Source organism: Halichoeres trimaculatus, unplaced genomic scaffold (assembly GCF_033239565.1).
Source record: "Halichoeres trimaculatus isolate MK-OKI-2021-1 unplaced genomic scaffold, fHalTri1.1 fHalTri1_scaffold_3, whole genome shotgun sequence".
Lineage (NCBI taxonomy): Eukaryota > Metazoa > Chordata > Actinopteri > Labriformes > Labridae > Halichoeres > Halichoeres trimaculatus.
This window is the reverse complement of record NW_027437181.1, coordinates 32,020,992-32,045,314: the sequence shown is the minus strand read 5'-3', so window position 1 is coordinate 32,045,314 and position 24,323 is coordinate 32,020,992. Positions and strand designations below refer to the sequence as shown.

Genomic DNA, 24,323 nt, shown 5'->3' with positions numbered 1-24,323 from the left:
GAATTCTTTTCAAACATGTTCCTTTAATCAATCGTGCAACAGCTCCTCCCAATTTTTTGATTTTGTTTTAGAGTTTAGGCGGTATTTAAGCCAACACTGCCACTCAGTGGGCGTAACGGCAGCGCTGCCACTTGCTGTGACATCATGTGCATTCCCTTTATAGCCTGTAGACAATATCATCATCAGTTAACTTTTTCCCATGGTCTGGGGTTAAAAAAGAAACAAAAAATTGCAAAAATCGTAAACATCGAAGAATTGCAATTTAAATCGAATCAGCACCCCAAAAATCATAATTGTATCAAATCACAAGAAAAACATATTGAATCAGCCCTAGTTATAATGTTGTCTCTGTCTGTACGTCACCACCCTCCACTGTCACCACTTTGTTTTCCAAACAAAAGTTTGTTCAGTCAAGATGGGTCCCAGTATAATGTGAATCACAGTACAACAGCACCCACAGTGACTCCACAGGATTGTCACATGATTGTTTACAGTCAGGTCACACGCAAACACAGCCAGTGGTCACTTTACTCTGTGATGTGATGAAAAGCTGCATCAGCCTGACGTCAAATCCGTTTGGATCGTGGAGGCCGGAAAACCTTCACATTTTTTGCATCCAAAAACAAAACTGTGGCAGCCTGGTGTATTTTTAAGCTCTGCTTTAAATTTCTGTTCTGTGATGCATTAGTCATTGCATTTACAATGGTTCAACAATTTACCATGCTTTATGTTCACAGGCTCCTTATTCGTTGTTAACCTTCAACTTTAAATGTCCTTCTAGGCCATTTCAGAACATCACAGAATTCGAGGGTCAGGATGGATGTGGTTCAAACAGCTGGACCATGGTGGATGTGGAGCTGAGTCCAGACAAGGACTCAGACCCTGGAGTCCTGCTGTCCGGCTTGAAGCCTTGGACTCAGTATGCAGTGTTTGTGAAGGCCATCACACTCATGGTGGAGGACAAACACAAGGGTGCCAAGAGCAAGGTGGTCTACATCCGCACCAGCCCCTCCGGTAAGTCACTTCAGGATTAAAGACTGAAGGTGGTGTATCTAAAGATGTCACTGTGAGACGGTGAATGATACTGCTGTAAATCACTAACACTTCATTGTTCTGTGATATGAGGCTTGAATTTTACCTGAACATACAAAAATCTGGCCAGCTGCTGTGTTTGAATTTATGCTCATTGGCATGATAGCATTTCTGGATTCAATCCAAGCATGCTGTAAGGAGACGGAGAGGAAGACTTTTAGTAAACACAGCTGCAAGTCAGACAGATGGAGGAAGAGCTGATTTCCAAAAACTTTAGAGTAATTAGATGTAAGACTGCTTCGACATAAATGCAGCTGCACTGTAAATTCATAGCAGCAATATTATGTCAGAGAAAAACATCTGCAGCGATGGACAAAGAACCTCCGCTTGTAGGAAACATTTCTACCCTTCTTAGAAAGCAGGTTTTCATTATAAAGCAGGCACAAAGTGACTGAGAGCTTTTTTTGTCTCTCTTGCAGCGCCCTCAATGCCTCAGGATGTGCGAGCGTACTCCAATTCCTCAACACAGCTGGTGGTGCGTTGGTCTCCCCCCATCTCCCCAAATGGAAACCAGACTTACTACCTGGTCCGATGGCAGCAACAGGCTGAAGACAGAGAGCTGTATCAGCACAACTACTGCTCTAAAGGTACAAACACACACGTTCAGAAGCACACAAACACCTGATGAATGTGGCTTCACTGCTGGCTATTGACAAAGTCATGAAATAAATCCTTTACTTTCTCTCCAGAGCTGAAGATCCCCATCAGAATCGCTGCCATCGGTGTGGGAGACCAAGAAGAGGACACCAAGCCTACAAAACCAGATCCAGACGGAGCAGATAAAGGCCCCTGTTGCCCCTGTCCAAAATCAGTGGAGGACCTGGAGGCTGAAGCTGCTGACGCGTCATACCGAAAAGTCTTTGAAAACTTCCTGCACAACTCTATTTTTACACCAAGGTAAGCGTGTCACCAATACTTTATCCAAACATCAGTAATCTTTGTGGAGGTTACTTCGTGCACCGATGCGCAGTTTTTGCGCCACCCGAGGCTAGTTTTTCAACTTACTTTGAAATCATTGAACAAGGAAAAGTGATGATGACTGAATAGATACCGCCTAAGATCCCTTCAATAAGTGTTCACATGAGGAGCTGCTCCTTAGGCTTCTGTTTAAGGTAGTCATCATTCTGCCTTAAAGTCTAAAAGTCCAAAGTTCTCAAATTGAAGTCCTTAACACTCTGGAGTTTGAGTGAGGAATGATTCCCAAATAGTCTAGACCACCCCTAGAGAGACTGAAAGGTTTTATTTGGAGAGGAAAAATACATTAACTAAAGTTTAAATCTCTGTTATCGCTTCCCTTGATGAATTGTTCCCCCTCTCTTGTTGTGCACGCCTCTAGGCCTCCAGATCGCCGCCGCAGAGATCTCTTTGGTATAGCTAACGCCACCCATCCCCGCCGCAATCGCCTGCACACAAACACCAGCACAGTTCCTCCTCACCAAGCTGCTGGTAACAGCAGTAACTTTGACTCAGAGCCAGCGGAAAGAGAGTTTGAGTTCGTGGAGCAAGCTGTGACAGAGCGGGAGCTGCAGATCACCGGCCTTCAGCCTTTTACGGTTTACCGCATCGACATCCACGCCTGTAATCGACAGGTCCAACGCTGCAGCGCTGCTGAGTTTGTCTTCTCTAGGACCAAGCCTGCAGGTAAGAGCAGATTTTTACTACATGCTCATTAAGACATTTGAACAGCACTGTTGTATTTTTACTGAAGCCTTCCAGCTCTGTGTTTCCACTGGACAGCTTAGGGCTTCTGCTGAGTGCTAAGATTTACTACATGCTCAAGATGTGATAAAAAAGAACCCAGGCAAAAAAACCCATGTTGAGCTGACTGCTCTGTGCTTCCACAGAAAAAGCTGACGACATCCCCGGCCCGGTGACCTGGGAGGGCCACGAGGACTGGGTGTTTCTACGCTGGTCCGAGCCACATCACCCCAACGGACTCATCCTCATGTATGAGATCAAGTTTAAACTGGGTGCTGAGGTGAGACCAGCTACTTTAAGAGAGGGAAATCAATATGGCCTTTATGATACTATTAACTCTTTCCACTCTGAAAGTTTAATCAGGTTGGATGTACCAGAGTATTCTACTCAGTATCTGTCATTTTCCATCAAGAAAACTTATTCGTTTTTGATTTTTATTTGATCAGTTTTATTTTTCTGATAAGCTCTTTCTGCATCATGGACAATCTGTAGTTATGCCACAGTTTGAATGGGGCACATTGAGATTATCTGACAAGTTATAAACTAGGGATAGATCGATTATCTGCCAGGCCGATTATTGGGGCCGATATTTGGCATTTTGAGGCATAGCGGCATCAACCTTTTTTTTCTTATCTGACGGCCAATAAGAAACAAATTTACAACTGCGTTGTTGTTGCTCTGATGCAGCTGCTCTACTGTCTGCAGTCACTTCTCAGTCCCCAGCACCGTCCCACCCACAGTACCATCTGATTGGTTACAAGCAGAGCCATTGCATGGGAAACAGCCAATCAGAGGTTCAGTTATTACAGTTATTGCAGTTACATTGAAATTTTGGAAAACTTTATTTACTGTAGAAAACTTCAGTTATTTAATTTTTTAAGTTTTCATTAAACTTTAATAAAAAATGTTGCTGAGCATGGGAGCTCTTGAATAAACTCATGCTTGACGGTATTTGAATGAATTTAAGTGTTGTTCAAAATTTTGACACCAATATTTTCACTTTGACTGTAAATTAATATCGGCTTTAAATATCGGTTTTCGGCCTCCTTGACTGCAAATAATCTGTATTGGTATCAGCCAAAAAAAAATTTATATTGGTCTATCTCTATAATAAACCCCCCAAGCATTTTGTATGAGGTTTAAACTTTTTTCAAGCTCATATACCGGTAGCTCCCTACATAAATGCAATAAAACACACTCAAAGACTAAAAGATGCAACCAGCTTTAACAAATGATTTTGTAGTACATACTTTAAAAAAAAAATGTTTTTAAGTTAATGTTTCGTATTAAAGGGGTGGTCTGAGGAAACAGGTAAACACAGCTACAAAAGGAAAAAGGTCATTTATTTGCAGCTTACTTTACACAGTAATATTTAGATTATGACGTTACCTTCTGTGTGTTTCTGTCAGACGGAGAAGCACGAGTGTGTCTCTGGTCAGATGTATCAGGCCCAGCGAGGAGTTCGTCTGTCAAACCTCAGTCCAGGAAACTACTCAGTCAGAGTGAGAGCAACGTCACTGGCAGGAAACGGCTCCTGGACGCAACCTCTGGATCTCTATGTGGCTGAACGTAAGAAACACACCAACACACCTCACCAAGCCGCAGCGCTCCTTTAAATCTGACTTCTATTTTCTGATACATCTTTTCACATCCTGACAAATCTTTTTTAAATAATAATTTATTAATTTAAGACTTTGATCCAACAGGATATGAAAACGTCCTCTACGCCATGATCTTTGTTCCCCTCTCTATCGTCTTCTTGATCTGCATTTTGACGGCGATGCTGGTGGTTCTCAGCAGAAAAAGGTTTGTGTTCTTCATGGTGCTGCTACATGTCTGTTTACAGTATTTGTTTAATGTATGATGAAAATACTTTATAACACAGATAGCCACAGAAATCTCTGAGCTAATAGACAGTGCAGTCACAGAAACATCCCCTCCTCACTTAGTCAGACAAACCAAGGGTAAAGACCATTATCAGCTGTAGTCCATAAACACAGTGACACAAAGGACAAGGAATTTGCACTGTTTCGTTTATCTCTTTGCCCTTGTGTCATTGTTGGTTTTAATTTGATATATTTGGGTTACATAACCAACATCTTTGTTTTCATGGTTAATTTATATCCTGTGACAAAGGAATGGATATGTAAAAGAATGAAAGACTCTCCCATACTGTAGATTATGAAGACAAAAAATCAGTTTTCTCTTAATTTGAAACAAGTGTTTTTGAAATGCTTGAACGTCAGTAGATTTTCCAGGACAGCTGTTTCATTTTTGTGTTTGGCCATATCTTTTGGAGTCCAGGACTGTGATGTGTTGATTATACACCATGCATATCCCAAAGAAATGCCTACACGTGTGTGGCTGTGGAGGTATGTGTGCACGTGTTTGTATGACTGTAAACACTCTTTTGTTTTTGTTCGGTCAGAAACAGCGACCGCCTTGGAAATGGAGTACTATACGCCTCTGTGAACCCTGAGTACTTCAGTGCCGCAGAAAGTAAGTGTCACGTGATAAACACTTTTACTCTTGTGACGTCAAACATTGATGGAGTTTTACTCATTCATTTACTTCTTCTGCAGTGTACGTCCCTGATGAGTGGGAGGTGGCACGGGAGAAGATTACTCTGAGTCGTGAGCTTGGTCAGGGGTCCTTCGGCATGGTGTACGAGGGCCTGGCGAAGGGCGTGGTCAAAGATGAACCAGAAACCCGTGTCGCCATTAAGACTGTCAACGAGTCGGCCAGTATGAGGGAGAGAATAGAGTTTCTCAATGAAGCGTCTGTTATGAAGGAGTTCAACTGTCACCATGTGGTGTGTACACACATATAAACACACACACACAGAAAATCATTCAGAGCAGTAAGAGCTCAACTTTCATGCCATAGTGATGATGATGATGTGGTGCTGTGTTTGGTGCAGGTTCGTCTCCTGGGAGTGGTGTCTCAGGGTCAGCCCACTCTGGTCATCATGGAGCTGATGACACGAGGAGACCTGAAGAGTTACCTACGTTCTCTCCGACCTAAAGAGGTACCAGCTCACCTGTAACCTGCAACAGCTCCTTTATTTTACCAGATTCTGTCTGTTAACACGGATCACTACATTAGCAAAGTTTTTCAGCTTTAATTAAAATGAGCTGTTCTCTGTCAAACGAGTCCTTCAGGTCTTAAAAATGAATTAATGGTCAAATGGCATTACAAGTGTATGACTTCATTTTGCTGATGTTAAAGGCCCTGAATCCATAAAAATTGTTGTCAGTCGATGTGAAGTGATAAATGTAACAAGAATCAGCGGTCTGTGTTTAATTGTCTGTGTAGCAATATAAAGACATCAATATGTGCTTACTGCCCTAAGCTGCTGCAAAGCCTGTTTTTACAACTTTATGATTAAAAATAAACAAAAAATAAAATGCATTAAATATATATTCTGATGACATATTCCTCCAAAGTCTTACTCTGTCTCTTCTGTGCGTCTCCAGCAGCAGTGGTCGAGTCTGTCTCTCCCTCCTCTAAAGAAGATGCTTCAGATGGCCGGGCAGATTGCTGACGGCATGGCTTACCTCAACGCCAATAAGTTTGTCCACAGAGACCTGGCAGCCAGGAACTGCATGGTGGCAGAGGACTTCACTGTGAAGATAGGAGGTAAACAACCTTGAAGGAGGTCAGAGGTCAATGCTAGCCCGGGAGCAGATGTGTTAGGGAGTTGAGGGCTTGCAAATAAGAGGAAAATGGTGAGGTTTAATTGCTGCCAGTAGAGGAAATCTCTGGGGTGGATGTGTGTTTCTCTCAACATGTGTTCATAACCTCTTTATGGAAATAAGGTTATTTTTCCTTATTGCATTTAAAATATTCAAGACTAATAAAATCACCAGTTTAAGGTCTGCGACCAAAACATGTTGTAACCTGCAAGGATTTTATGGTCATAATATCCAGGCATGTGATCTCAGTAAAAAGCGCCCTCTTGTGGAGAAACACAATAAGTGAAACAAAGGCAAGAAGCATATCCACTTTTACACCCTACTTCTAATTCAGCTGTTTTGCAGCCTTCTACATCAAAATCTGTTGGGTTTTTTTTCTTTTTGTTTAACTTTCTCCCTGGTTTACCCCTTTCTGATCCTAATCTATCCTGTGTGTGTCTCTGTGTGTAGATTTTGGAATGACCAGAGACATCTATGAGACAGATTACTACCGCAAAGGTGGAAAAGGTTTGCTCCCTGTTCGCTGGATGTCACCAGAGTCGCTGAAGGACGGAGTCTTCACCACCAACTCTGACGTCTGGTGAGCAGATATACACAAACACACACACTGGCTTCATCTTCATTAGCACTCTTCGGGTATGTTATGAAACTGAAACACACTCATTTAACCTCCCTCCCTCCTCTGTGCAGGTCGTTTGGGGTTGTGCTGTGGGAGATAGCCACTCTGGCAGAGCAGCCTTACCAGGGTCTGTCCAATGAGCAGGTGCTCCGCTTTGTGATGGAGGGAGGCCTGCTGGAGAAACCACAGAACTGCCCGGACATGCTGTAAGACACAAACATAATTTTCATCACAATTTTCCAGCATGTTTTCTCTGCACTGCTTGTAAAGACCTGTGTTACTGCCGTTCATTCGTGTAAACAGTGAAGCTGCATTTCAGTCTTTCAGCCTGTGGTCGATGGGATTCCCATACCACAGTGCTGATTTCATCTACAGCTAATCTGTTTGTTTCTGTGGGACTGTGTGTTCCCCACAGCGGCTTGTTTTGTGTTGTTGTGCAAAAAAAGAAAGAAAAAAACAGCCCTCTTGGTGTGAGCTCTTAAAATCTGAGTATCACATGAAAACTTCAGCCACTTACAAGAAAACAAGAAACACGGCAGAGTTTAGACTTCAACTTTTAGTCTGTTTTTTGTTACTTGTGTTGTTTTGGGGGTGTAATAAGTGACGAGAGTAGATCAAGAGAGGAGCAGGTGGTAGGAAAATACTAATATTCCATCAAACCCAGAATAACTAGACTAGATACTTGTAGCATTAGCTTGTTTAGCAAATTCCTCTCTGAATTCACAAAATACAAAGCTAGAAATCCTTGACCAAGTTCTTTTCCAGGTCACTGTGAGAGTAATTTGTCAGTCACAAAGTTCCTCTGCCAAAGTGACCCTGATTTTTTATCATCTGGGATGATAGGACCAAGAGGGACCATGATTTACAAAATAAACACCGTGCTGTGTTAAGTAGGATGCTAAATAAGAGATAGAGACCTAAAGGTAACAAGGAGTGAGAAGGTGAACTTAACCAATCCACTTCTTGATTAAAATCCTAAATAATATCAATCATTTTACTATTTTGTTGATGCTCTCATCATAATGTGTCAGCCAATCAGATGTAGGCTTGATGTCAAGCTCCCTGTCGGCTGTGGGAACCAGGTGAGAGCAGCTTCAGCTCTGTGCTTCATCAACAAGGAGTCAGGGGCCAACACACGGCAGTTTTAGAAACAGAGAGCAAACATTTGGCAAAAGTAAATATTGGCTTGTCAGTAGGAAGGTACAGTTCCTCAGGATGGAGCCAATACTACAGGAAAACATGATCCTGAGCTAACCTGTGTGTGTCTCTCTGTGTGTATCTGTGTGTGTGTGTGTGTGTGTGTGTGTGTGTGTGTGTGTGTGTGTGTGTGGTTAGGTTTGAGCTGATGCGAATGTGTTGGCAGTACAATCCCAAGATGCGCCCCTCCTTTGTGGAGATCATCAGCAGCATAAAAGACGAGCTGGAGCCTTCTTTCAGGGACGCGAGTTTCTTCTACAGCGCTGACAACAAGCCACCTGACGCTCCTCAGCTCCACCTGGAAAAGATGGACAACATCGATGGGGTTCCTCTGGATCCCTCTTCTTCATCACAGCTGCAGCAATCCACAGTCCCACAACAGACCCCGCCCACACCGGGCTCTGAGGCTCCTCCTGCCCCATCGCTAGCTCCCAGCTCTCCCTCCTCTCCCTGCACGTCAGCCGCTGTCATGGACAAGCAGCCATCCGGCCAACAGGCAGCCAATGGGCTTTCTGGGGCTGGTCTTGCAGCGGCATCGGGGATTGGGACAGCCCCTGGACGGCCGTCTCTTGATGAGCTGCCGCCGTACGCGCACATGAACGGGGGCCGCAAAAACGAACGCACCATGCCTCTCCCGCAGTCCTCTGCCTGCTGATTGGACAGAGACACCCGGCGGACTGCACACCCACCTGCCTCAGGGTGTGGGATCTTCTTTTTTAAATCACATAGAGCAAATCCATTTCAAGCAGCTGGATGTGTCCACTCAGTGAGGAGGAAAGACTCACAGGAAGAGGGAAAAAACTGTCACTAAGTCCATGTTCTGCTGTACCTTCACACACTTCCTTCACATGGTTCTAGTTTTGGTTTCTACCAGCTGGCTGTCAGATGGGACGTTGCCTTTGCTGCTGAGTGGGAACACTAGAAGAACGATAAAGGAAAGAAAAAAGAATTTGTGGGAGATCTCTCACTTTCTCTCTTTATGGCTGAACTTATTTTATAAATTTGTTATTTGTTACTTTTTATACATGTATTTCCAATGGGGAAAACAAAATGTGTCGGCCTTTATTAACAAACACCATTTTGGTCGCTTTAGAGCGGGCATTAAGTTGAAATTGTTAAGCATATCTAAAGTAAAAAGCACTTCAGAGGGGTTTCTTCTGGTTGTTAAGTAGTGTTGTTGCTTTGCAGGGTGGGTGTAACGGTGGATCAGCTGCAAGAAATAACAGGGAGATGAGTTAAATCTGCCAAATTTGTTGCCAAAATTGTACTTTTTTTAAAAAGAAATTCTCTCTCTTGCAGTCTTACCCTATAACGCCACAACACACCGGATTAAAGATGGAAGCACCTCGTTTCTACGCCATTTAACGAAATCTGTGATCAAAGGGATTTTAAGGTCCCTCCACAGAGTTACACTGCTCCTCTTTCGCTTTTTGATATCTCCAGCTTCTGTTCTCGTCATGGACCTTGATTACATCAGTTTATCTGAAGTTGAGCCACATCCTCTCACAAAGTGCTGTTCTGTTACGGTTTTAACGCCAAATCCAGTCTATGAAGAAGCAAAAAAAAAAAAATTATTGAAGTAAGGACTGCAGAGGGAAGAGCATACAGAAGAAAACAAATATGAACACTATATCTGTAAGGCCTCTCCATCAGGAGGCGTCCTTGTTGTTGTAAACAGGTATTTTTGTAGACTAGTCATTAGTCTCCACATTTATGACATCTCTAGGTGGGCAGAGCATTTACGTACGCACCAGTTGTTTGTGTCACTTTTCTAACTTTTATACGGTTGGAGACATTCATCATGTACAGAAAGAAGCTGCTATTCCTTATTTCTCTTGTGGTTGTAAAATAGTTAATATCTATATATAAAAAGAGAAAAAAAACTCCTTCAGGTCAGATCTACGAACGTTTCCACTACAGTCCATTTTTTTTTAATGTTTGTTACTGTGTAAAACGTCTCTGAGCTGGTTTCATTTCTGTGTTCCCGTAAAGGTACGACAGTTTGCCTTGTGTTCGAAACACCGCTAACTTCTCCTCACGACTGACTGGAGGACAGTGATGGTTTCATGGGAACCATCCAGGCTCTCGCGTTGTCTCGGGACGCCTCCACCTCTCTCCTCTGAGCGTTTGAACTCAGAGGTTTGAGGTCAGGCATCACAGCTGAGGCCCGACTAAATCTCAGGTCAAAGAGAAAAGTTAAATCCTTTTCTACTTTCCTTTTGGTTCGTTTTTTTTTCTTCCCTTTTGATTTTGTGCTGTCATATGTGTCAGATACATCCAGCCTGATACGCATGTGTCTGTGTGTGTTTTAACCCCTGTCTGATTCTATGTCCCTCTGAATCGGATCATTTCATTTTCTTTCAGATGGTTTGATTTTTTTCTTCAAAACAAAAAAGTTCCTTCTCTGGATGTTCCCTGCACCCTGAGGATGTACAAAATTTGGCAAAAAGTTATTGGATGAGCCAAAATATAATTGTATACATCAACAAATAAAGAGATAAGGACAAGAGATATAGAAAGCAAATACAGTTAATGAGCAAAAAGACTTCATTATGCCTATGTGGGCTGATAAAATGAATTATAAAAACTTATTGCATCAAAACTGTCTTTTTTTTATGTTCCTAATATTCTCAAAATTTTCTTAGTTAGACTCAACTTCATCTTTTTGGGGTCTTACCACACTTGAGGAAGAAGCTGACTGACTGTTAGCATTAGCAAACTTGAGCACGGAGGTAAATCATTTACACCTGAGGCCAAAAGTGGATTAATAAACTGATTTTACTGTGAGTCAGTTTGTATTTAATGAGAAAAAAGACGTGAAACAAAATGCTGTAAATGTTGAAGTGATGGGTTTAGCTGACGCTGTTGAGTCTTATCTGTTTTATGTGTCACTCCCTGCCATCTCTACACGGTTTCCTTCTCCATTTGCTGTCCTCCCTTGAAAGAAACGCACGCAAGTGCTCAAAAATAAACTTAAAGGAAACAAAGTCCAGAGTTCATGGGAAATTTTTCTGTAAAGAAGTAAAACAAGCTCAGTCCCTTTTGGCTCATCTCATAACTTTTTAACATCTTTTGTTCCTTTCAGGCTCCTGTATGAATGAACTGTATTATGACACTGGGTTCACAGTACAAAATAGTGCAAATAGAATTTATTAAATGTAGCAACAAACTTTTTTTTGTTTGGTCAAATATATATCTGAAAACAAAGGTAAACCTCCAGCTGTGGGATTACTTTACTTCTGCCAACCAATACCCCTCTTTAACCTTTCCTTTTATCCGGATGCTGCTGGAATAATTCACAATATTTATCCTTTACGTTGATGATTGCTGAAGATGAATAGTGTTGAGAACATAGTGGAGTTATCTTACAGGAGTGAGAGGTTTTCCTCTGGAAAAATAACATTTCACAAGTGAGAGTGACACTTAAAGAAGTAGATGCCGATAAAGGCTTTCCTCTTTCTTTGAATATGTTTTTCTTTAACTCAGAGAGACACAGCTGATCTGAGGATTATTGTACCTGGAGAATACCTGAACATCTGAGCATTAGACAGGCTGTTTTAAGGTTTTCTGAAGACAAACACAAAAATATGAAGACAAGTACAATCACAGAGGACTATAAGGACCAGATACTAAAGGCTCATTCACCTCAGAAACGTTTCAGTGTCCTGCCTGGATATTCCCTCATTATTTATGTTGTTTTATTTTGTGAAGTGTAAATCACTGTACAAATCCCCCTCACTTTTGTATTCCCTCTGACTCTTTAATGTTCTTTTGCTATTTCGGGGGAAGGTTTTGTTTTCCCTTCAACCATCCATCTACCTCACTGTTTGTTTTTGTTCTTTTTTTTTTATTTCAATCTATTTACATGTACAGAAAAACACAAAGCATCTCATCTCTGTTGTCCGGATGTACAGACGATCTCACTGAGTGCTGTTAATACGGCCAAATTCAGACCACAAACTGAGCCATCCTGGAGGGAGGAGGGGGACACAACATGATAAAACGGGGAAAATCTCATCCACCTGATAGAGAAGACTCCTGTCTTCTTGGCAAAAACAAAAAAACATCCAGGCCTTTGTGGCTCCTAGCTTCTCCTGCTCCTCCTGCTCCTGCTGCCTCTGTGCTGATCTGTTAGTGTAGCTGCAGTTTGTGCCTCTTGAGCATCAACATCACTTTAAAATGCACATTTACTGAAAATAGTACAAAGTTATCTTGGCAAATCCAGAGCTGTTTTTTAAACAATATTACACTCACAAAAGATTTTCACTTCAGAACTCCTCATTAACCCTCGATGGGAATCTTGTCCTTCAGTTGAGTTAACAAAGGTTTACGGTAATAAACTGTGTTCTCCAGTCATCATAAATGTAGATGAATGTCATTTCACCTTCTGTTTTTCTTACCGAAAGAAAAATTAGTTTTTATTCATAAGAGGTTATTACAATATGTCTATGTATAGCGATAATGATTATGTAGACTATATTATTAGCCGTTATTTGCTAGATTTATTTCAGGGAGAAAAACAGTCTGAAAATAACGGCTTTAAAAGAAAACTTAGATTTAATGAGATAGAAATAACTAATGCTCATTTATGTATTTACTCCTTCACACATATCACCTTACTTGATACAAAAACTCTGCTGTAATTTCTTTATTTTTGTCTGGTGTTAAAAGGGTCAAAGAGGGGATAAGGATAGGACTACTATTATTATTCATGTAGGTTAGAGTTTTGACTGGGTGAGCTGGATCCAATTGTCTCACCTTAAAGAGATTCAAATGTGCAGAACCAGCTGCTCACTATACATCACATGCTGATTACCAACTAAAGCTTTGAGAAAGCTGACAAAAAATAACGATTAAAAGTATTTTATCTTTTTTAGATGACATATTAACAGCTCTGTAAATAGCCCTTCTGATTCATCAGTAACGCCTCAGTGACAGTGGATTCTGATCAGCCGCTTGCAGCAGGAATAAACATAAGCATAGATGAGGAGAAAACCCCAACTTTTGATTGTTGCCATTATTAAATCAGCCAGTGGTTTAAGATAATTTTTCAGCTTACAGTTGCCCTCTGTGCTGTTGTTGCCTGGATTGCAGAACAGGATCCAGTGTCACGATATCCTCCATGTTGTGTAGCTTAGTGATGCAGAATGCTAACAGAAACTGTTATGTTTACCAAGCTGATGAATACATGACAGCATAAAGACCTTTACCCGCAGCTTATAGCCGCAAAAACATGTTTTTGTTTGTTTTCTGGTGATCTGTTTGTCCAGTTTGAGACAACAACATATATATAACTTTTTATCAACTCTTAAAATATTCAGCTCACTGAAAATGATCGCAGTGCATTGTGCAAGAAAGCTAATCTGATTAGAAACCCCTCTTTGATCAATTGCTCACAAGCAGGTGATAATGAAATGGTCCTCCCCTCCTTGTGGTCAGAGCAGGTGTGTAGTTCGAGGCCGATCAGGATGTGTGTTTCAGGGTTTGTGGTTTGACTTTCGCCTCACTTTTACCACTGGAACACCTCACAGAGCGGACATAAAATCGAACAAATCTCTGTTTTTGTTTATTATTTCTTCCTTTTTGTTACGTTGATGGCCAATTTGTTACCTTGTTTGATGTGTGTAAATTATTCATAGCCTTCCAACTTTTAAGTTTCTATTGAAATGATCTCTTAGACCGAGGCTTCATTTTGCTTCTTTTGTACATGCTGTTGTAAGAATTTTTCCTGATTATCAATATATTCTGAGTACTGGGAAAAAGTATTGGCTGAAGGAAAAGAGAATGTCTGTTTCTCTGATTCTTCTTTTCTACACAAGATTTAAGATGAATAAAAATGTATGCAAACTGTTTTGTCTGTGTGAACGTGTGCATCATTTGTACCACAAAAAAATCAGACAGGTGAATATAAAACAGAATGATGAATGACCATATCTGTAGGTACGTAGAGGGCTACAGATATAGGTCAGGACTTTGTATATAAAAGTTGCATATTTTGACAAAAAAAAAAAAACAATACAAGAGATATGCATCCATATATTACTGTGATGGCTTGTTTCAGTGATTGTAATGTATTTTTGAGATTCAAACATTTAAATTCAAATTATTTTTTCTTGAAACAATAATAACAATAATACAAAACTAACTCAATTATTTTTTATATTTATTTATTTATTGATTAATTATTTTTTATTATTATTATTTTTTGTTTGTTTGTTTTCAAAACTCATCCAAAAAATTCATACAACAGTGCAATACAACTTATTAGACCACCACTCAGTGTTAGATAACATAAGATCAGTTATTTCATCAAAGGAGAGAGGCAGACGTGTTATCTGACTACTAAATACAAAATACGAAAGTTAGTAGAGTTAAAATCCAAAAGGTTTTTAGGTAAGGAACAAAGATACAAAATACGGAACAAGTTTCTGTTAAATAATCCAAAGTGTCAGAGTGGAGATTCAAAATACAAGAGTCCAATTGAAAATGCAAATGCAGAATAAACACCTAAATATAACGAGCCCAGTAAATGAGAGCAAGGATAAGATGTTCACAACCGCCACCCTAAATTGATAGTATATTACTGATTACCAGAATATGTTTTTATTTCCTGTAACAGTTCATCCACCAGAAAGTGAAACGTTTTGAATAAAAATGATATCTCTAATGATAGAATAGAGAAGTGGTCACATGTTATTTTGATTTATTTGTGACCTCTCAGAGATTTCCACTGTGCTGGCTTAAATTTAGGAATAAAAATTTAAATTTGATTTGAAATTAAATAAATTAATGGTGAAGTGTAAGGAACTCACTGAGAAAGAAGGTTAATTAAAGTACTTTAGAATTCTGGATGGTTTTCTTCTTTTTTTAATGACAAATACGCTTGTTAAGCCATGTACATTGTAAACGCTAAGGTTTGTTTTTCCTCTATGTCTGAATGGATGTGTCTGTTTACGTTTGTATTCGAACACATATCATTTTAATGGCCTGGTGTTTTTTAATTTCTATCACACAATGTTATTTCTGGCTCTTTTGAGTCACACCCAAAGACTGTATCTCACACCTAAACATCCAACCAGAATATAGATGGGTCATTCTTTAAATGCAGTACCTTTTGCGTCCCCAGCCTAAAGCTGTATTTTCTGAAAATAATAATAATAATAATAATAAAACTTTTTATTTTAGTGAAATTTTACTAATTATCTGTTAAAAACACAAGGATATAACTCATAAAACTTAAAAAAGTTTTTTTAAAATACCATTTAAGAATTTTAAAATGTGCTATTTTGCCATGTCCCCAGTGCCCTTTCACTGTTTTGTTCAATAAAATTATGCTGTGATTTTTTTTTTCCAAAATATTTCTGGATATTTTTTATTCAGCTATAAGGTGTTCTTTAAACATTTGATAATTTCATCAACAAAAATTATATTTTTGTCTAAAATTGCAGTTTAATATTTGTCCCTGGATTTAGTGTCCACCGTGTTATCCTAAATTACTGTACCTCTAAGAAGGCTCCACCCACATCAGCATGATGCAGTCTTTTGATGTCATGTCATTCCAGAGGAAATTTAACAGTGATAAGATTACTCACTTTTCTTGTGTTAATTTTATTATAGTTACTTTTTTATGATGAAGATCTAACGTGGGCAATCATAAAATGTCCACCGTGTTATCCAAGTTTTATGAAAAAAATTATCAAATATCATAATTTTAAAAGGTTCCTGGGTAAAAAATATTGATTTCTTGTCAGCTATCCAAAATCCTGTTAGCTTAAATGCTAATGAAACTAGGCTAAAAGCTATTTTTGTTGTAAAATGTCCACCGTGTTATTGTCCACCGTGTTATCCTTATATGGATAACACGGTGGACACAACACAGTGGACACATTCATTGTGACATATTTTTAAAACTTTCAAAAATATATTAAATGTAGCAGATAGAGATTGACCTTTATGCTTTTCATAAAGCTTAGAGTCATGTTTTTGAGAAGAAACATCAAAATAAAAAAATAAAAAAAAGTTCGGTTTTTTTTTTTTTTTTTTTTTTACCATTTCTATGACCCAAAAGGCACCGCATCTAAAGAATGACCCAGATGTATACATGCCGTGAGATACTATACAGTGCACAGTCGTTGGATGAGTATACCATATGGAAAAACGAATTAATACATAATTAGACCTAGTAAAATAAACTAAACCAGTATTTATCTGTTGCAGTTTCATGATGGAACAGCAGGTGGCGGCAGCAGTGTTTTGTCTGCAGTGAATTGAGGAGTAGAAGAACGTTGTTTACAGCAGAAAACTGTTGCTGCTCTCCAGCCCCTCTGTCAGCTGCAGCTTTCACACCTTCAAATTAAACTATCAACGTATTCTACGAGCCGGTGGACTTTGTAACGAATAAACTCAGGATAAAATGGAAGTTCACTGTTAAGGTAAGTAATTTAAAAAGATCCGGTTTGATGTTTGTGGTTGTGATAGCAGCCACTTAGCTAGCATGCTAATTGTATTAGGAATGAGAACAGTGTCTATGCTGGAATAACGTTAACTGCACGCGACGGTGTCTGTTTCATCCCTGTCAACAGCATCCCTGCGCTGTCATCAAGTTACCCACCAGCCTAGTTGATTTAGTTAATTATCAAAGTTAAATTAGCCACGAATGGCTTCTGCAGATGCTTTACATCTAGCTGCAAAACGAAGGATCATTAACATGCTGACGACCTATGTTTGCACATACAAGCGAATGACACCGGGTCATGTTTTCTTAAATTCAATGAGAGACAAATCGACATTCGACCCTGAACAACTGAACAGGTCAGATAGAGTTAGCACTAAAGCTTCAACATTAAAACTAAGATCTCTATCAACTCAATGCTCATATGTTCCAATATACTGACGTTTTTGTAGGAATTATAACGCTGTTAGAAATATTACAATAGCGCGATGGAGAGAGCGAATGTAACGAGATGAATAAGAAACGGATCAGTTAGCTACACAGACAGGAGCTAATTGGTGATGAATTTAAACAATAGCTGTAAATAATGAATAGGTTTTGTGACATGCAGCGGAGTTTTTGTACTTTACAGCACAACTTGTGAGGTCATTATACTCAAATAGTTCCCTGACTGACCCCAGTGACAAAGAAGCTGACCCTGTGTCTGGTTGTGTGTGCATACAGTGCTCTTTAAAAACAGGAGGGGAGAAGTTAGGACAGTCTGTGTCCAGGGTGTGAAGAGTCTACAGTAATGTTACCCATTTCCTGTCTCTGAATCAGTGTAAGATCAGGACAGTATATAGAAACAGACTTTAGACCTCCTGAGTACGCCATGCTCCTGTGTGTGTCACCATATCAGGAAACCCTTGAACAAACTCATGTCCCCCTGTTCCCTGTTTCTTTGTGCACACTGACACCGTTAACTTTAGGCATATAAAGCGTACCTGGTGCTGCAGGTCCAGCTTGCAATAATCCTGGTGCGTGCTGTTTTCTTTGCCTGCTCTCAGACAAACACTGCTCTCCCCTAATGCCACAGTTTGATTTTCCTTGAAACAGTAATGCCATAGAAGAAGGAGGCACTGCCAAGTCTCCTTTGGCAGGGGTGGAGAGGTTTCCTCAGACATGGCGACTGAACTCCATGAGGCTATTTTTATGGCCAAGCAGGAGCGCCACAAGAACCTGTTTCTTAACTACAGAAACCTGAATAACTTCCCTGTGGAGCTGTTGAAGGATGAAGGCCTGCAGTTTCTGGAGAGACTCTACATGAAGAGGAACTCTCTCACTACGCTGGTATTAACACTTTATACAACGTCTTATCTGTCAGACATCACTGATACAATTGATAGTTGTTCTGCGTTGACTCTCCTCCACGCTATCAGTGTTTTCCTATCTACTTTAAAAGGAGTAACAGTTTACTGATAACCCCTCCCATCTCTGTTTCTCCCTCAGCCTGATAATCTTGCGCAGAAGCTTCCAAATCTGATTGAGCTGTAAGTATTTAGCTAAGCCGTTTGCTTTCTACAAGTTATTAAATCATGAAATCATCTGTTATATCACAGCAGTATTTATCTGCTGGACTCAGTAATAGGGGAGACTGATCATTAAGTATTTGTGACCTTACTTCTGCATACGCTCTTGAAATCTTTGTGATTAGCTCTAAAAAAACAATTCTGTCTTTTTTCAAGGTATTTACACTCAAACAACATAGTCCTTATTCCTCAGGGTAAGTGTCTTTCCCACGTCTTTATAAGATCGATCAATGCACAGACTGACTTAAAGGTGCTCTAACGAGTTATAATTAGTGACCAACTGGTGTCAGATGTAGAATAGTGGACTGTACTGTTTGCAGACTTACACATCAAAGCTGCATGTTTCATCCAAGCAGCAACTTCTGGTGTAAAAATATGAGACAGTGCTGAAACCTGCTGTTTCTCTAGTGTCCGCTCAAGGCTGGCTTTGGAGGTACGGGAAGTCACATGCACACCATGCCAAAAAAAAAAAAAATCATTTTCACAGCAGAAATTAACCTATTTACAGCCTGGTTCAAAAAAAGTCTCCTGTCTGGATTGCTAATGTCTCCATCAGCACACACTGTATGGAGGTGAATTTTTTTATAACTTGCCCAATCAGAGGCACAGCTTAGCTCATGTGACTGACGGGCGCCCTACAGCCTCCTCGTCACTTCCAGTATGGCTGCGATAGCCTATTTGCTTCAAAAGTCTGTTTCAGAAACAGACAGGTGATGTTGGGAAAACTACGTCCATTAATTATACAGTCTATGGCACCCTGCAACACAAGCATTCGTGCAGCAGGGTGCACAAACAAGCTGACGAGTCTGCAGTCAGACTAAGGTTTCCATCAGCAGTTAGTTGACACTTTACTCAGAGTCTGAAGGTTTTTTAAGTTAATTAACGGTTTCGTCATTTTATGTGTCAGTATAACAACAGTAAATACAAAATTGAATTTTATTTAAATCAAATTTATTGGAATATTTCCTTTTTGCATTTAGTTATATTTTGTTAGAATAAGTAAAAACATCAGAATAAGCAGTTACATCTATACTGGTCTATCCAGCTGTTTTGTTGTTGATTTGAGCACAGTAACAACAGCTTTACTTTGTTCCCTCAGCCATTGGAAACCTCGCCAGACTGCAGTCACTGGACCTGAGCAATAACGCACTCCAGCTGCTCTGTCCAGAGATTGGCCGGTTAAGGTCTCTGCGGCACCTGAGACTGTCCAACAACCATCTGAAATGTCTCCCTCCAGGTAAAACACAGTGTGCTAGTTTTTCTTATCAGATCATTTTTAATTAAAAGTTCACTGTCATGGAAATTATACTTCTACATAAAAAAGAGCTGGAAAGAGTCATAGAGTTGTATATCAAAGATAATTATGCGGGAAAATGTTGCTTTATTGGCTTTTAAACATTTTAGTTGGAGAGGCAACAGCCTGAAATGAGCTGCAAGTGTTTAATGTACCAGTAGGGGGCGTCAGATGCTCTTAAACAAGCTTAAAGGCAAAGTTGACCAAACAAGACTTTTCAAATAGTGTGGGTTCATTTAATTGCCTGTACTTCACAGTAGTACTTCACAACCTGTCCCAGTTTAGTGATTTTTATGATGAAATTTGTTTTTAACTTATTTTATGTCTGCCTGTGTGACGCCTTCCAGAGATCGGTGATCTGCAGGAGTTGGAGACTCTGGACGTCTCCATGAACCAGCTGATATCTTTACCAGAGCGGCTGCATCGATGTGTGTCTCTGCAGAATCTGACAGCTGACCACAACCACCTGAGCCACGTTCCACGGCAGATCTGCTGGCTCCACCGCCTCAACCAGCTCTCCATGGCCGCTAACAGGCTGACCTTCCTACCGCTGGGTTAGTAAACCCCTGCAGCTGTACATTGACACAGCGATGAATACGTAACAGGGAGGACAGAGCTCTTTTAGATCTGAGGGATCTGTGTGTGTGTGTGTGTGTGTGTGTGTGTGTGTGTGTGTGTGTGTGTGTGTGTGTGTGTGTGTGTGTGTGTGTGTGTGTGTGTGTGTGTGTGTGTTTGTGTGTGTGTGTGTATGTGTGTGTGTGTGTGTGTGTGTGTGTGTGTGTTTCAGATCTGGGCAGGTCTCGGGAGTTGCAGTTTGTGTTTGTAGACAACAATGTTGACCTAAAGGGCCTCCCGTCCTACTTATATAACAAGGTCATCGGCTGCAGCGGGTAACACATTTTCTACTTTGACGTGCTATAAATAAAGTTTTCTTCTTAAACTTGGATCAGTTTAACGCCATGTTTTCAGAAAGAGAGAAATGCAAGTTCTTGAGTTTCAGGCTGTGTTCTGCTTCCCTTCAGGTGTGGTGTGTCAGCTCAGGTGTTGGAGGGTGACCTGTGTGAGTTGCTGGGGGAGGCTCTGAGTGAGGCTCTGGTTGGGCTCCCAGCTGAAGTGAAGGTGGTGGGTTCAGGGACGGATAACGTGGTCCCTCTGGAGGAGCTGGCCATGAGAACCCTGCATCGAATCTACAGCCATCGACCAACAGGTGAGAGATGTTACAAACTGAGTGACAGGCTGAGCCCAATTATTCTCACTTTCACCTTTCATTATGTCATCCTGGGGCACCTATAGAGTTGACTTTTATGATGTACTGCTCAAGGAAAAGCCTGAAAAGCTTTGAATTGCTTTTCCATTGACATGAAGTTGGACACAGCTTGTAGGTTTAACTCTCCACATGACTTTTTAGTCATAAAATGACCCAGAAGTTAAGTCTGCGCAGAAAAAACAATCAGGCCAAGCTGTTAGCTCCACGGTAAAGTTATTATCAGTTAGCTTATGTTATACTTCCTGCTGCTACAATGTTCCCAAAAGGTTGTGTGTCCAACCCTTCATGCAAGATCTTAAAAAAAAGATGTAACAGCCTCAGAGACACAAATCCAGCTTTTCTGAACTTCATTTTTAAATAGACATCAGTGAAGTGGAGAACACAAACAGCTACGTTTTGGCTATTTTGTATTAAAACACAGAGATATTTCACTTTTGTTTTTAGGTCTTTGGGAAGAGAAAATAGCTGGGACTTTCTTTAACTACTAAAAAAATGCTTGAGAGCAGCTTTCTGTGACATGCTGAATCCACAAAGAGTCAAGCAAAGGAAAAAAAAGGTTGTTTGGAAAAGCTGAGAAACGTTACCTAGACCAACATACTTACATCTCATGTGAAAGTTTGCTGATATTTCGTGTTGAGTTCAATTTCCACAGAGATTGGTCATTTTCCAAGAATACTGGTGTTATATTTTATGTCAGATATGCATGATGCTGCTGCTGACTCTTTGTTACCTGTTGATGCTTTCCCACAACAATAGGAGTCAAAACAGTAATCTCTTTTGGAATAAATCTGATAACTGGAATTGAGGAGCAGTATTTGTAACTTAGTGTTACCATGCTTCCTCTCTAGAGGAGATGACCAAACAATCTAAAATGGTCTCAGCTACAGCGTTTGACTTTGTTTACTCCGTGCTTTCAGGAGGGCTTTTTCCTGCCTGCCTGAATCCCTGGGAATGCAGCATGACTTTGTGATTAATGTTAGGTCTTCTGTCATCATCTTGTCCCTCAGCTGTTTTTTTTAACATTGCTCAAGGTCATCTCTCCTTTCTGTCAACATTTGACAAGTGAAATCTGAGCCCTGCTACGCCGTGCTGTGGCACTGCTGCTGTGTACAGCAGATACTTTCAGTTTGTGATTGTAGTATCTACACCCAGTACTGATAACACATAAGCAAAAGAAAACAAACAAAAAAAAAAAACTAATAAAGCAACTCATGTAAACACTGACAACACATAATGACTGTTTCCTATACGAGCACACAGTATTAACATATTACCACCAGCTGTACCATCACTGAATGCATTGAATGAAGTGCATCACTGGAGCTGGAAAAGTGATGCAGCTCAAATTTCACCCACCTAAGTGATTCGATTTAACTGCATATCTTGTACTCCCATTCTTTGTGTTTGTAGACCTCAACCTGCTGCCTCCCATCGCCCTCCCAAAGAGCCTGCTAGACCTGCTGCAGTTCCCCCTGGGACACTGCCATCGCTGCAGTCAGGCCATGTTCACCATCATCTACCCCAAACTCTTTCCACTCCGAGACACTGCACTTGCAGGAGTGCACCGCAGGTCAGAACATGTTTATTTGATCATTTATCTATAAAGTGTTACATCAAGAAAGCTTTCCTCCTTTTCATTACTCAAAAATATACCAAATCAATACCTAAAGCTAAACATGCTTCCTCATCTGTCTGTGTGATTCCTCTATCCTTTGAAGGACAACTGTGAGTTTTGTGGCTTATTGCTGCTCAAGTCGCTGCCTCCGGACCTTCAACCTCCAGGGATGATGCGTGTGTTTCTCTTGATCTGCAAACGTTGGCTCAGGAGCTGTTGGGTGGTTTCCAGAAGGTGACCGCAAGTCGTTTGTGTTTTGTGTGAATCCTAACAGTCAGTTTGGAGGAGCTCTGTGCTTTAATGACAAAACTGGGATCCCCAGAGGAGCAGCACTTGTTTACCAATGATGGACACAAGATTCAACAAACTCTGGTCCAAGACTTGATTGTACATGATGTTCCTGAAGGATGACTATATGCCAGCATGATGGGGAGGAATAATTAAAACTGTGTGAACACCCATGGACTCATTTAACAAACTCTGTTTAGGACCTAACAGTATTGATGTGAAGTAACACAATGTGCACTTTTAAAGAACGAGCACTGTTTAACTTTTTGTGAAGTCAGTCATTCATCACATACGCGTATTAACAGCAGACACATTCAGCTGATTGTGGAGTCATTTGAGGTATAAACATGGACACCTTTGAAGTTAAGTTTCACTGATGTCTGAACAAAATTTGAAGGCTCATAATCTACATTTGTAGTGTGACAAAAACATTTAACATGCTGTGAGTTTATTGTCATTACTTAAGCTCCCTTCAATGAAAGAAGCCAAGGATAATCTCATCTGAAATGAATATTAACTATTGATTGAATTGTGTTTTCAGTTGTATTGAAGGGCAGGTATATGTTTGAACATTAACTCATTTCAGAACATTATACAAATAATATTTTTATCATCACATGCACTGAAATGCACCCTCTGTTGTTCAAAATGTCCAGATCGTTTCATCAACTTTGTCCAGTTTAAACAACTGATGACTTTTTGAATTTGAAGTGAAGGGTCCCTGGCTTGTTGTCTTTGATAAAAGTTGTTTGCGCTTCTGCAACACTGTGATTGTCTTGTTGAACTGACTTGTTTTGTTCACTTCTGTGTCGTAAAATCTTTATTTATCATTTGTTTTTGTTGTTTGACAGTAAATGTTGACTGACGTTTCCATTTGTCTTTGAACTTGTTTCTTATTTCACTCCAGAGTTTTTCAGAGTGGATCGATGAAATACTTTCATTCTAAAAAAAAAACTCATATTGTCACCAACATCATCTCTGTATAGATCAGAGGTCTGCAACATTTACTTTCACAAGAGCCATTTTGCTTCAGCTCACCTGGATTAAAGTCATTCAGGAGCCACAAAATCTACTTTATCTTCAAGACAAAAAGTGTCTGAAATTCTAAAAACAGTAAAAATAATAATAGTAATCTAGTAAATAACTACACAAGAAGTTTATGTTTATAAAATTGTAACTGTGACTTATTTTTTTATTTTTTATAAAATTTGCAAATATTTTTAAACAATTGATGTTTTTCTTAATTTCATAAATTTGCAAATTTAAGACATTTTGATAACTTGCTAAATTTTTCAAAATTTAAAATTTAAAAAATGTGTTAAATTAAAAAAAAAGTGAAGTATCAAAAATTTGCCAAATCTTCATCAGATTGGAAAAAAAATCCAAAATTTGCTACGCTTGAAAAAATGAAAAAAAAAAAAATTGCAAAATTCTCGAAAATGTTTTTTTTTTTTTATTAAAAAAAATATGTCTAAAAATTGAAATTTAAAAAATTTGCAAAAAGTTCAAAAAAGTGAAAGCTTTATTTCAAAAGGTGA

At 39.8% G+C, this 24,323-nt stretch overlaps 2 protein-coding genes across 3 annotated transcripts in view; both read left to right on the top strand.

Moving 5' to 3' along the window:
• The window catches only part of igf1rb (insulin-like growth factor 1b receptor), a 56,728-nt gene extending 42,585 nt beyond the window's left edge, over window positions 1-14,143 (top strand). The window contains exons 9-22 of one of the 2 annotated variants that reach the window (XM_074667233.1): window positions 782-1,014; window positions 1,512-1,679; window positions 1,782-1,989; window positions 2,429-2,733; window positions 2,937-3,070; window positions 4,200-4,359; window positions 4,497-4,596; window positions 5,219-5,289; window positions 5,373-5,602; window positions 5,711-5,818; window positions 6,267-6,429; window positions 6,936-7,065; window positions 7,176-7,310; window positions 8,440-14,143. In XM_074667233.1, the coding sequence (XP_074523334.1) occupies window positions 782-1,014; window positions 1,512-1,679; window positions 1,782-1,989; window positions 2,429-2,733; window positions 2,937-3,070; window positions 4,200-4,359; window positions 4,497-4,596; window positions 5,219-5,289; window positions 5,373-5,602; window positions 5,711-5,818; window positions 6,267-6,429; window positions 6,936-7,065; window positions 7,176-7,310; window positions 8,440-8,956 (2,662 nt within the window). In that variant the 3' untranslated portion in view covers window positions 8,957-14,143. The remainder of the gene's footprint in view (window positions 1-781; window positions 1,015-1,511; window positions 1,680-1,781; window positions 1,990-2,428; window positions 2,734-2,936; window positions 3,071-4,199; window positions 4,360-4,496; window positions 4,597-5,218; window positions 5,290-5,372; window positions 5,603-5,710; window positions 5,819-6,266; window positions 6,430-6,935; window positions 7,066-7,175; window positions 7,311-8,439) is intronic. The other variant, XM_074667234.1, reaches the window with a different exon arrangement.
• Window positions 14,144-16,555: 2,412 nt separating this feature from the next.
• On the top strand, window positions 16,556-23,654 carry lrrc28 (leucine rich repeat containing 28). Its single transcript, XM_074665611.1, has 10 exons — window positions 16,556-16,733; window positions 17,849-18,082; window positions 18,242-18,282; window positions 18,478-18,515; window positions 19,421-19,558; window positions 19,963-20,169; window positions 20,403-20,505; window positions 20,638-20,822; window positions 22,293-22,452; window positions 22,601-23,654. The coding sequence occupies exons 2-10, from the start codon at window positions 17,915-17,917 to the stop codon at window positions 22,668-22,670; spliced, it is 1,110 nt and encodes a 369-aa protein (XP_074521712.1). The 5' UTR covers window positions 16,556-16,733; window positions 17,849-17,914; the 3' UTR covers window positions 22,671-23,654.
• Window positions 23,655-24,323: the final 669 nt, after the last annotated feature.

Coding starts and splice junctions, on each gene's coding strand:
- lrrc28 (XM_074665611.1), top strand. CDS start 17,915: ATGGCGACTGAACTCCATGAGGCTATTTTTATGGCCAAGCAGGAGCGC. Junction 18,283..18,477: donor CTTCCAAATCTGATTGAGCT/GTAAGTATTTAG, acceptor TCTTTTTTCAAG/GTATTTACACTCAAACAACA. Junction 20,506..20,637: donor AAGGTCATCGGCTGCAGCGG/GTAACACATTTT, acceptor GCTTCCCTTCAG/GTGTGGTGTGTCAGCTCAGG.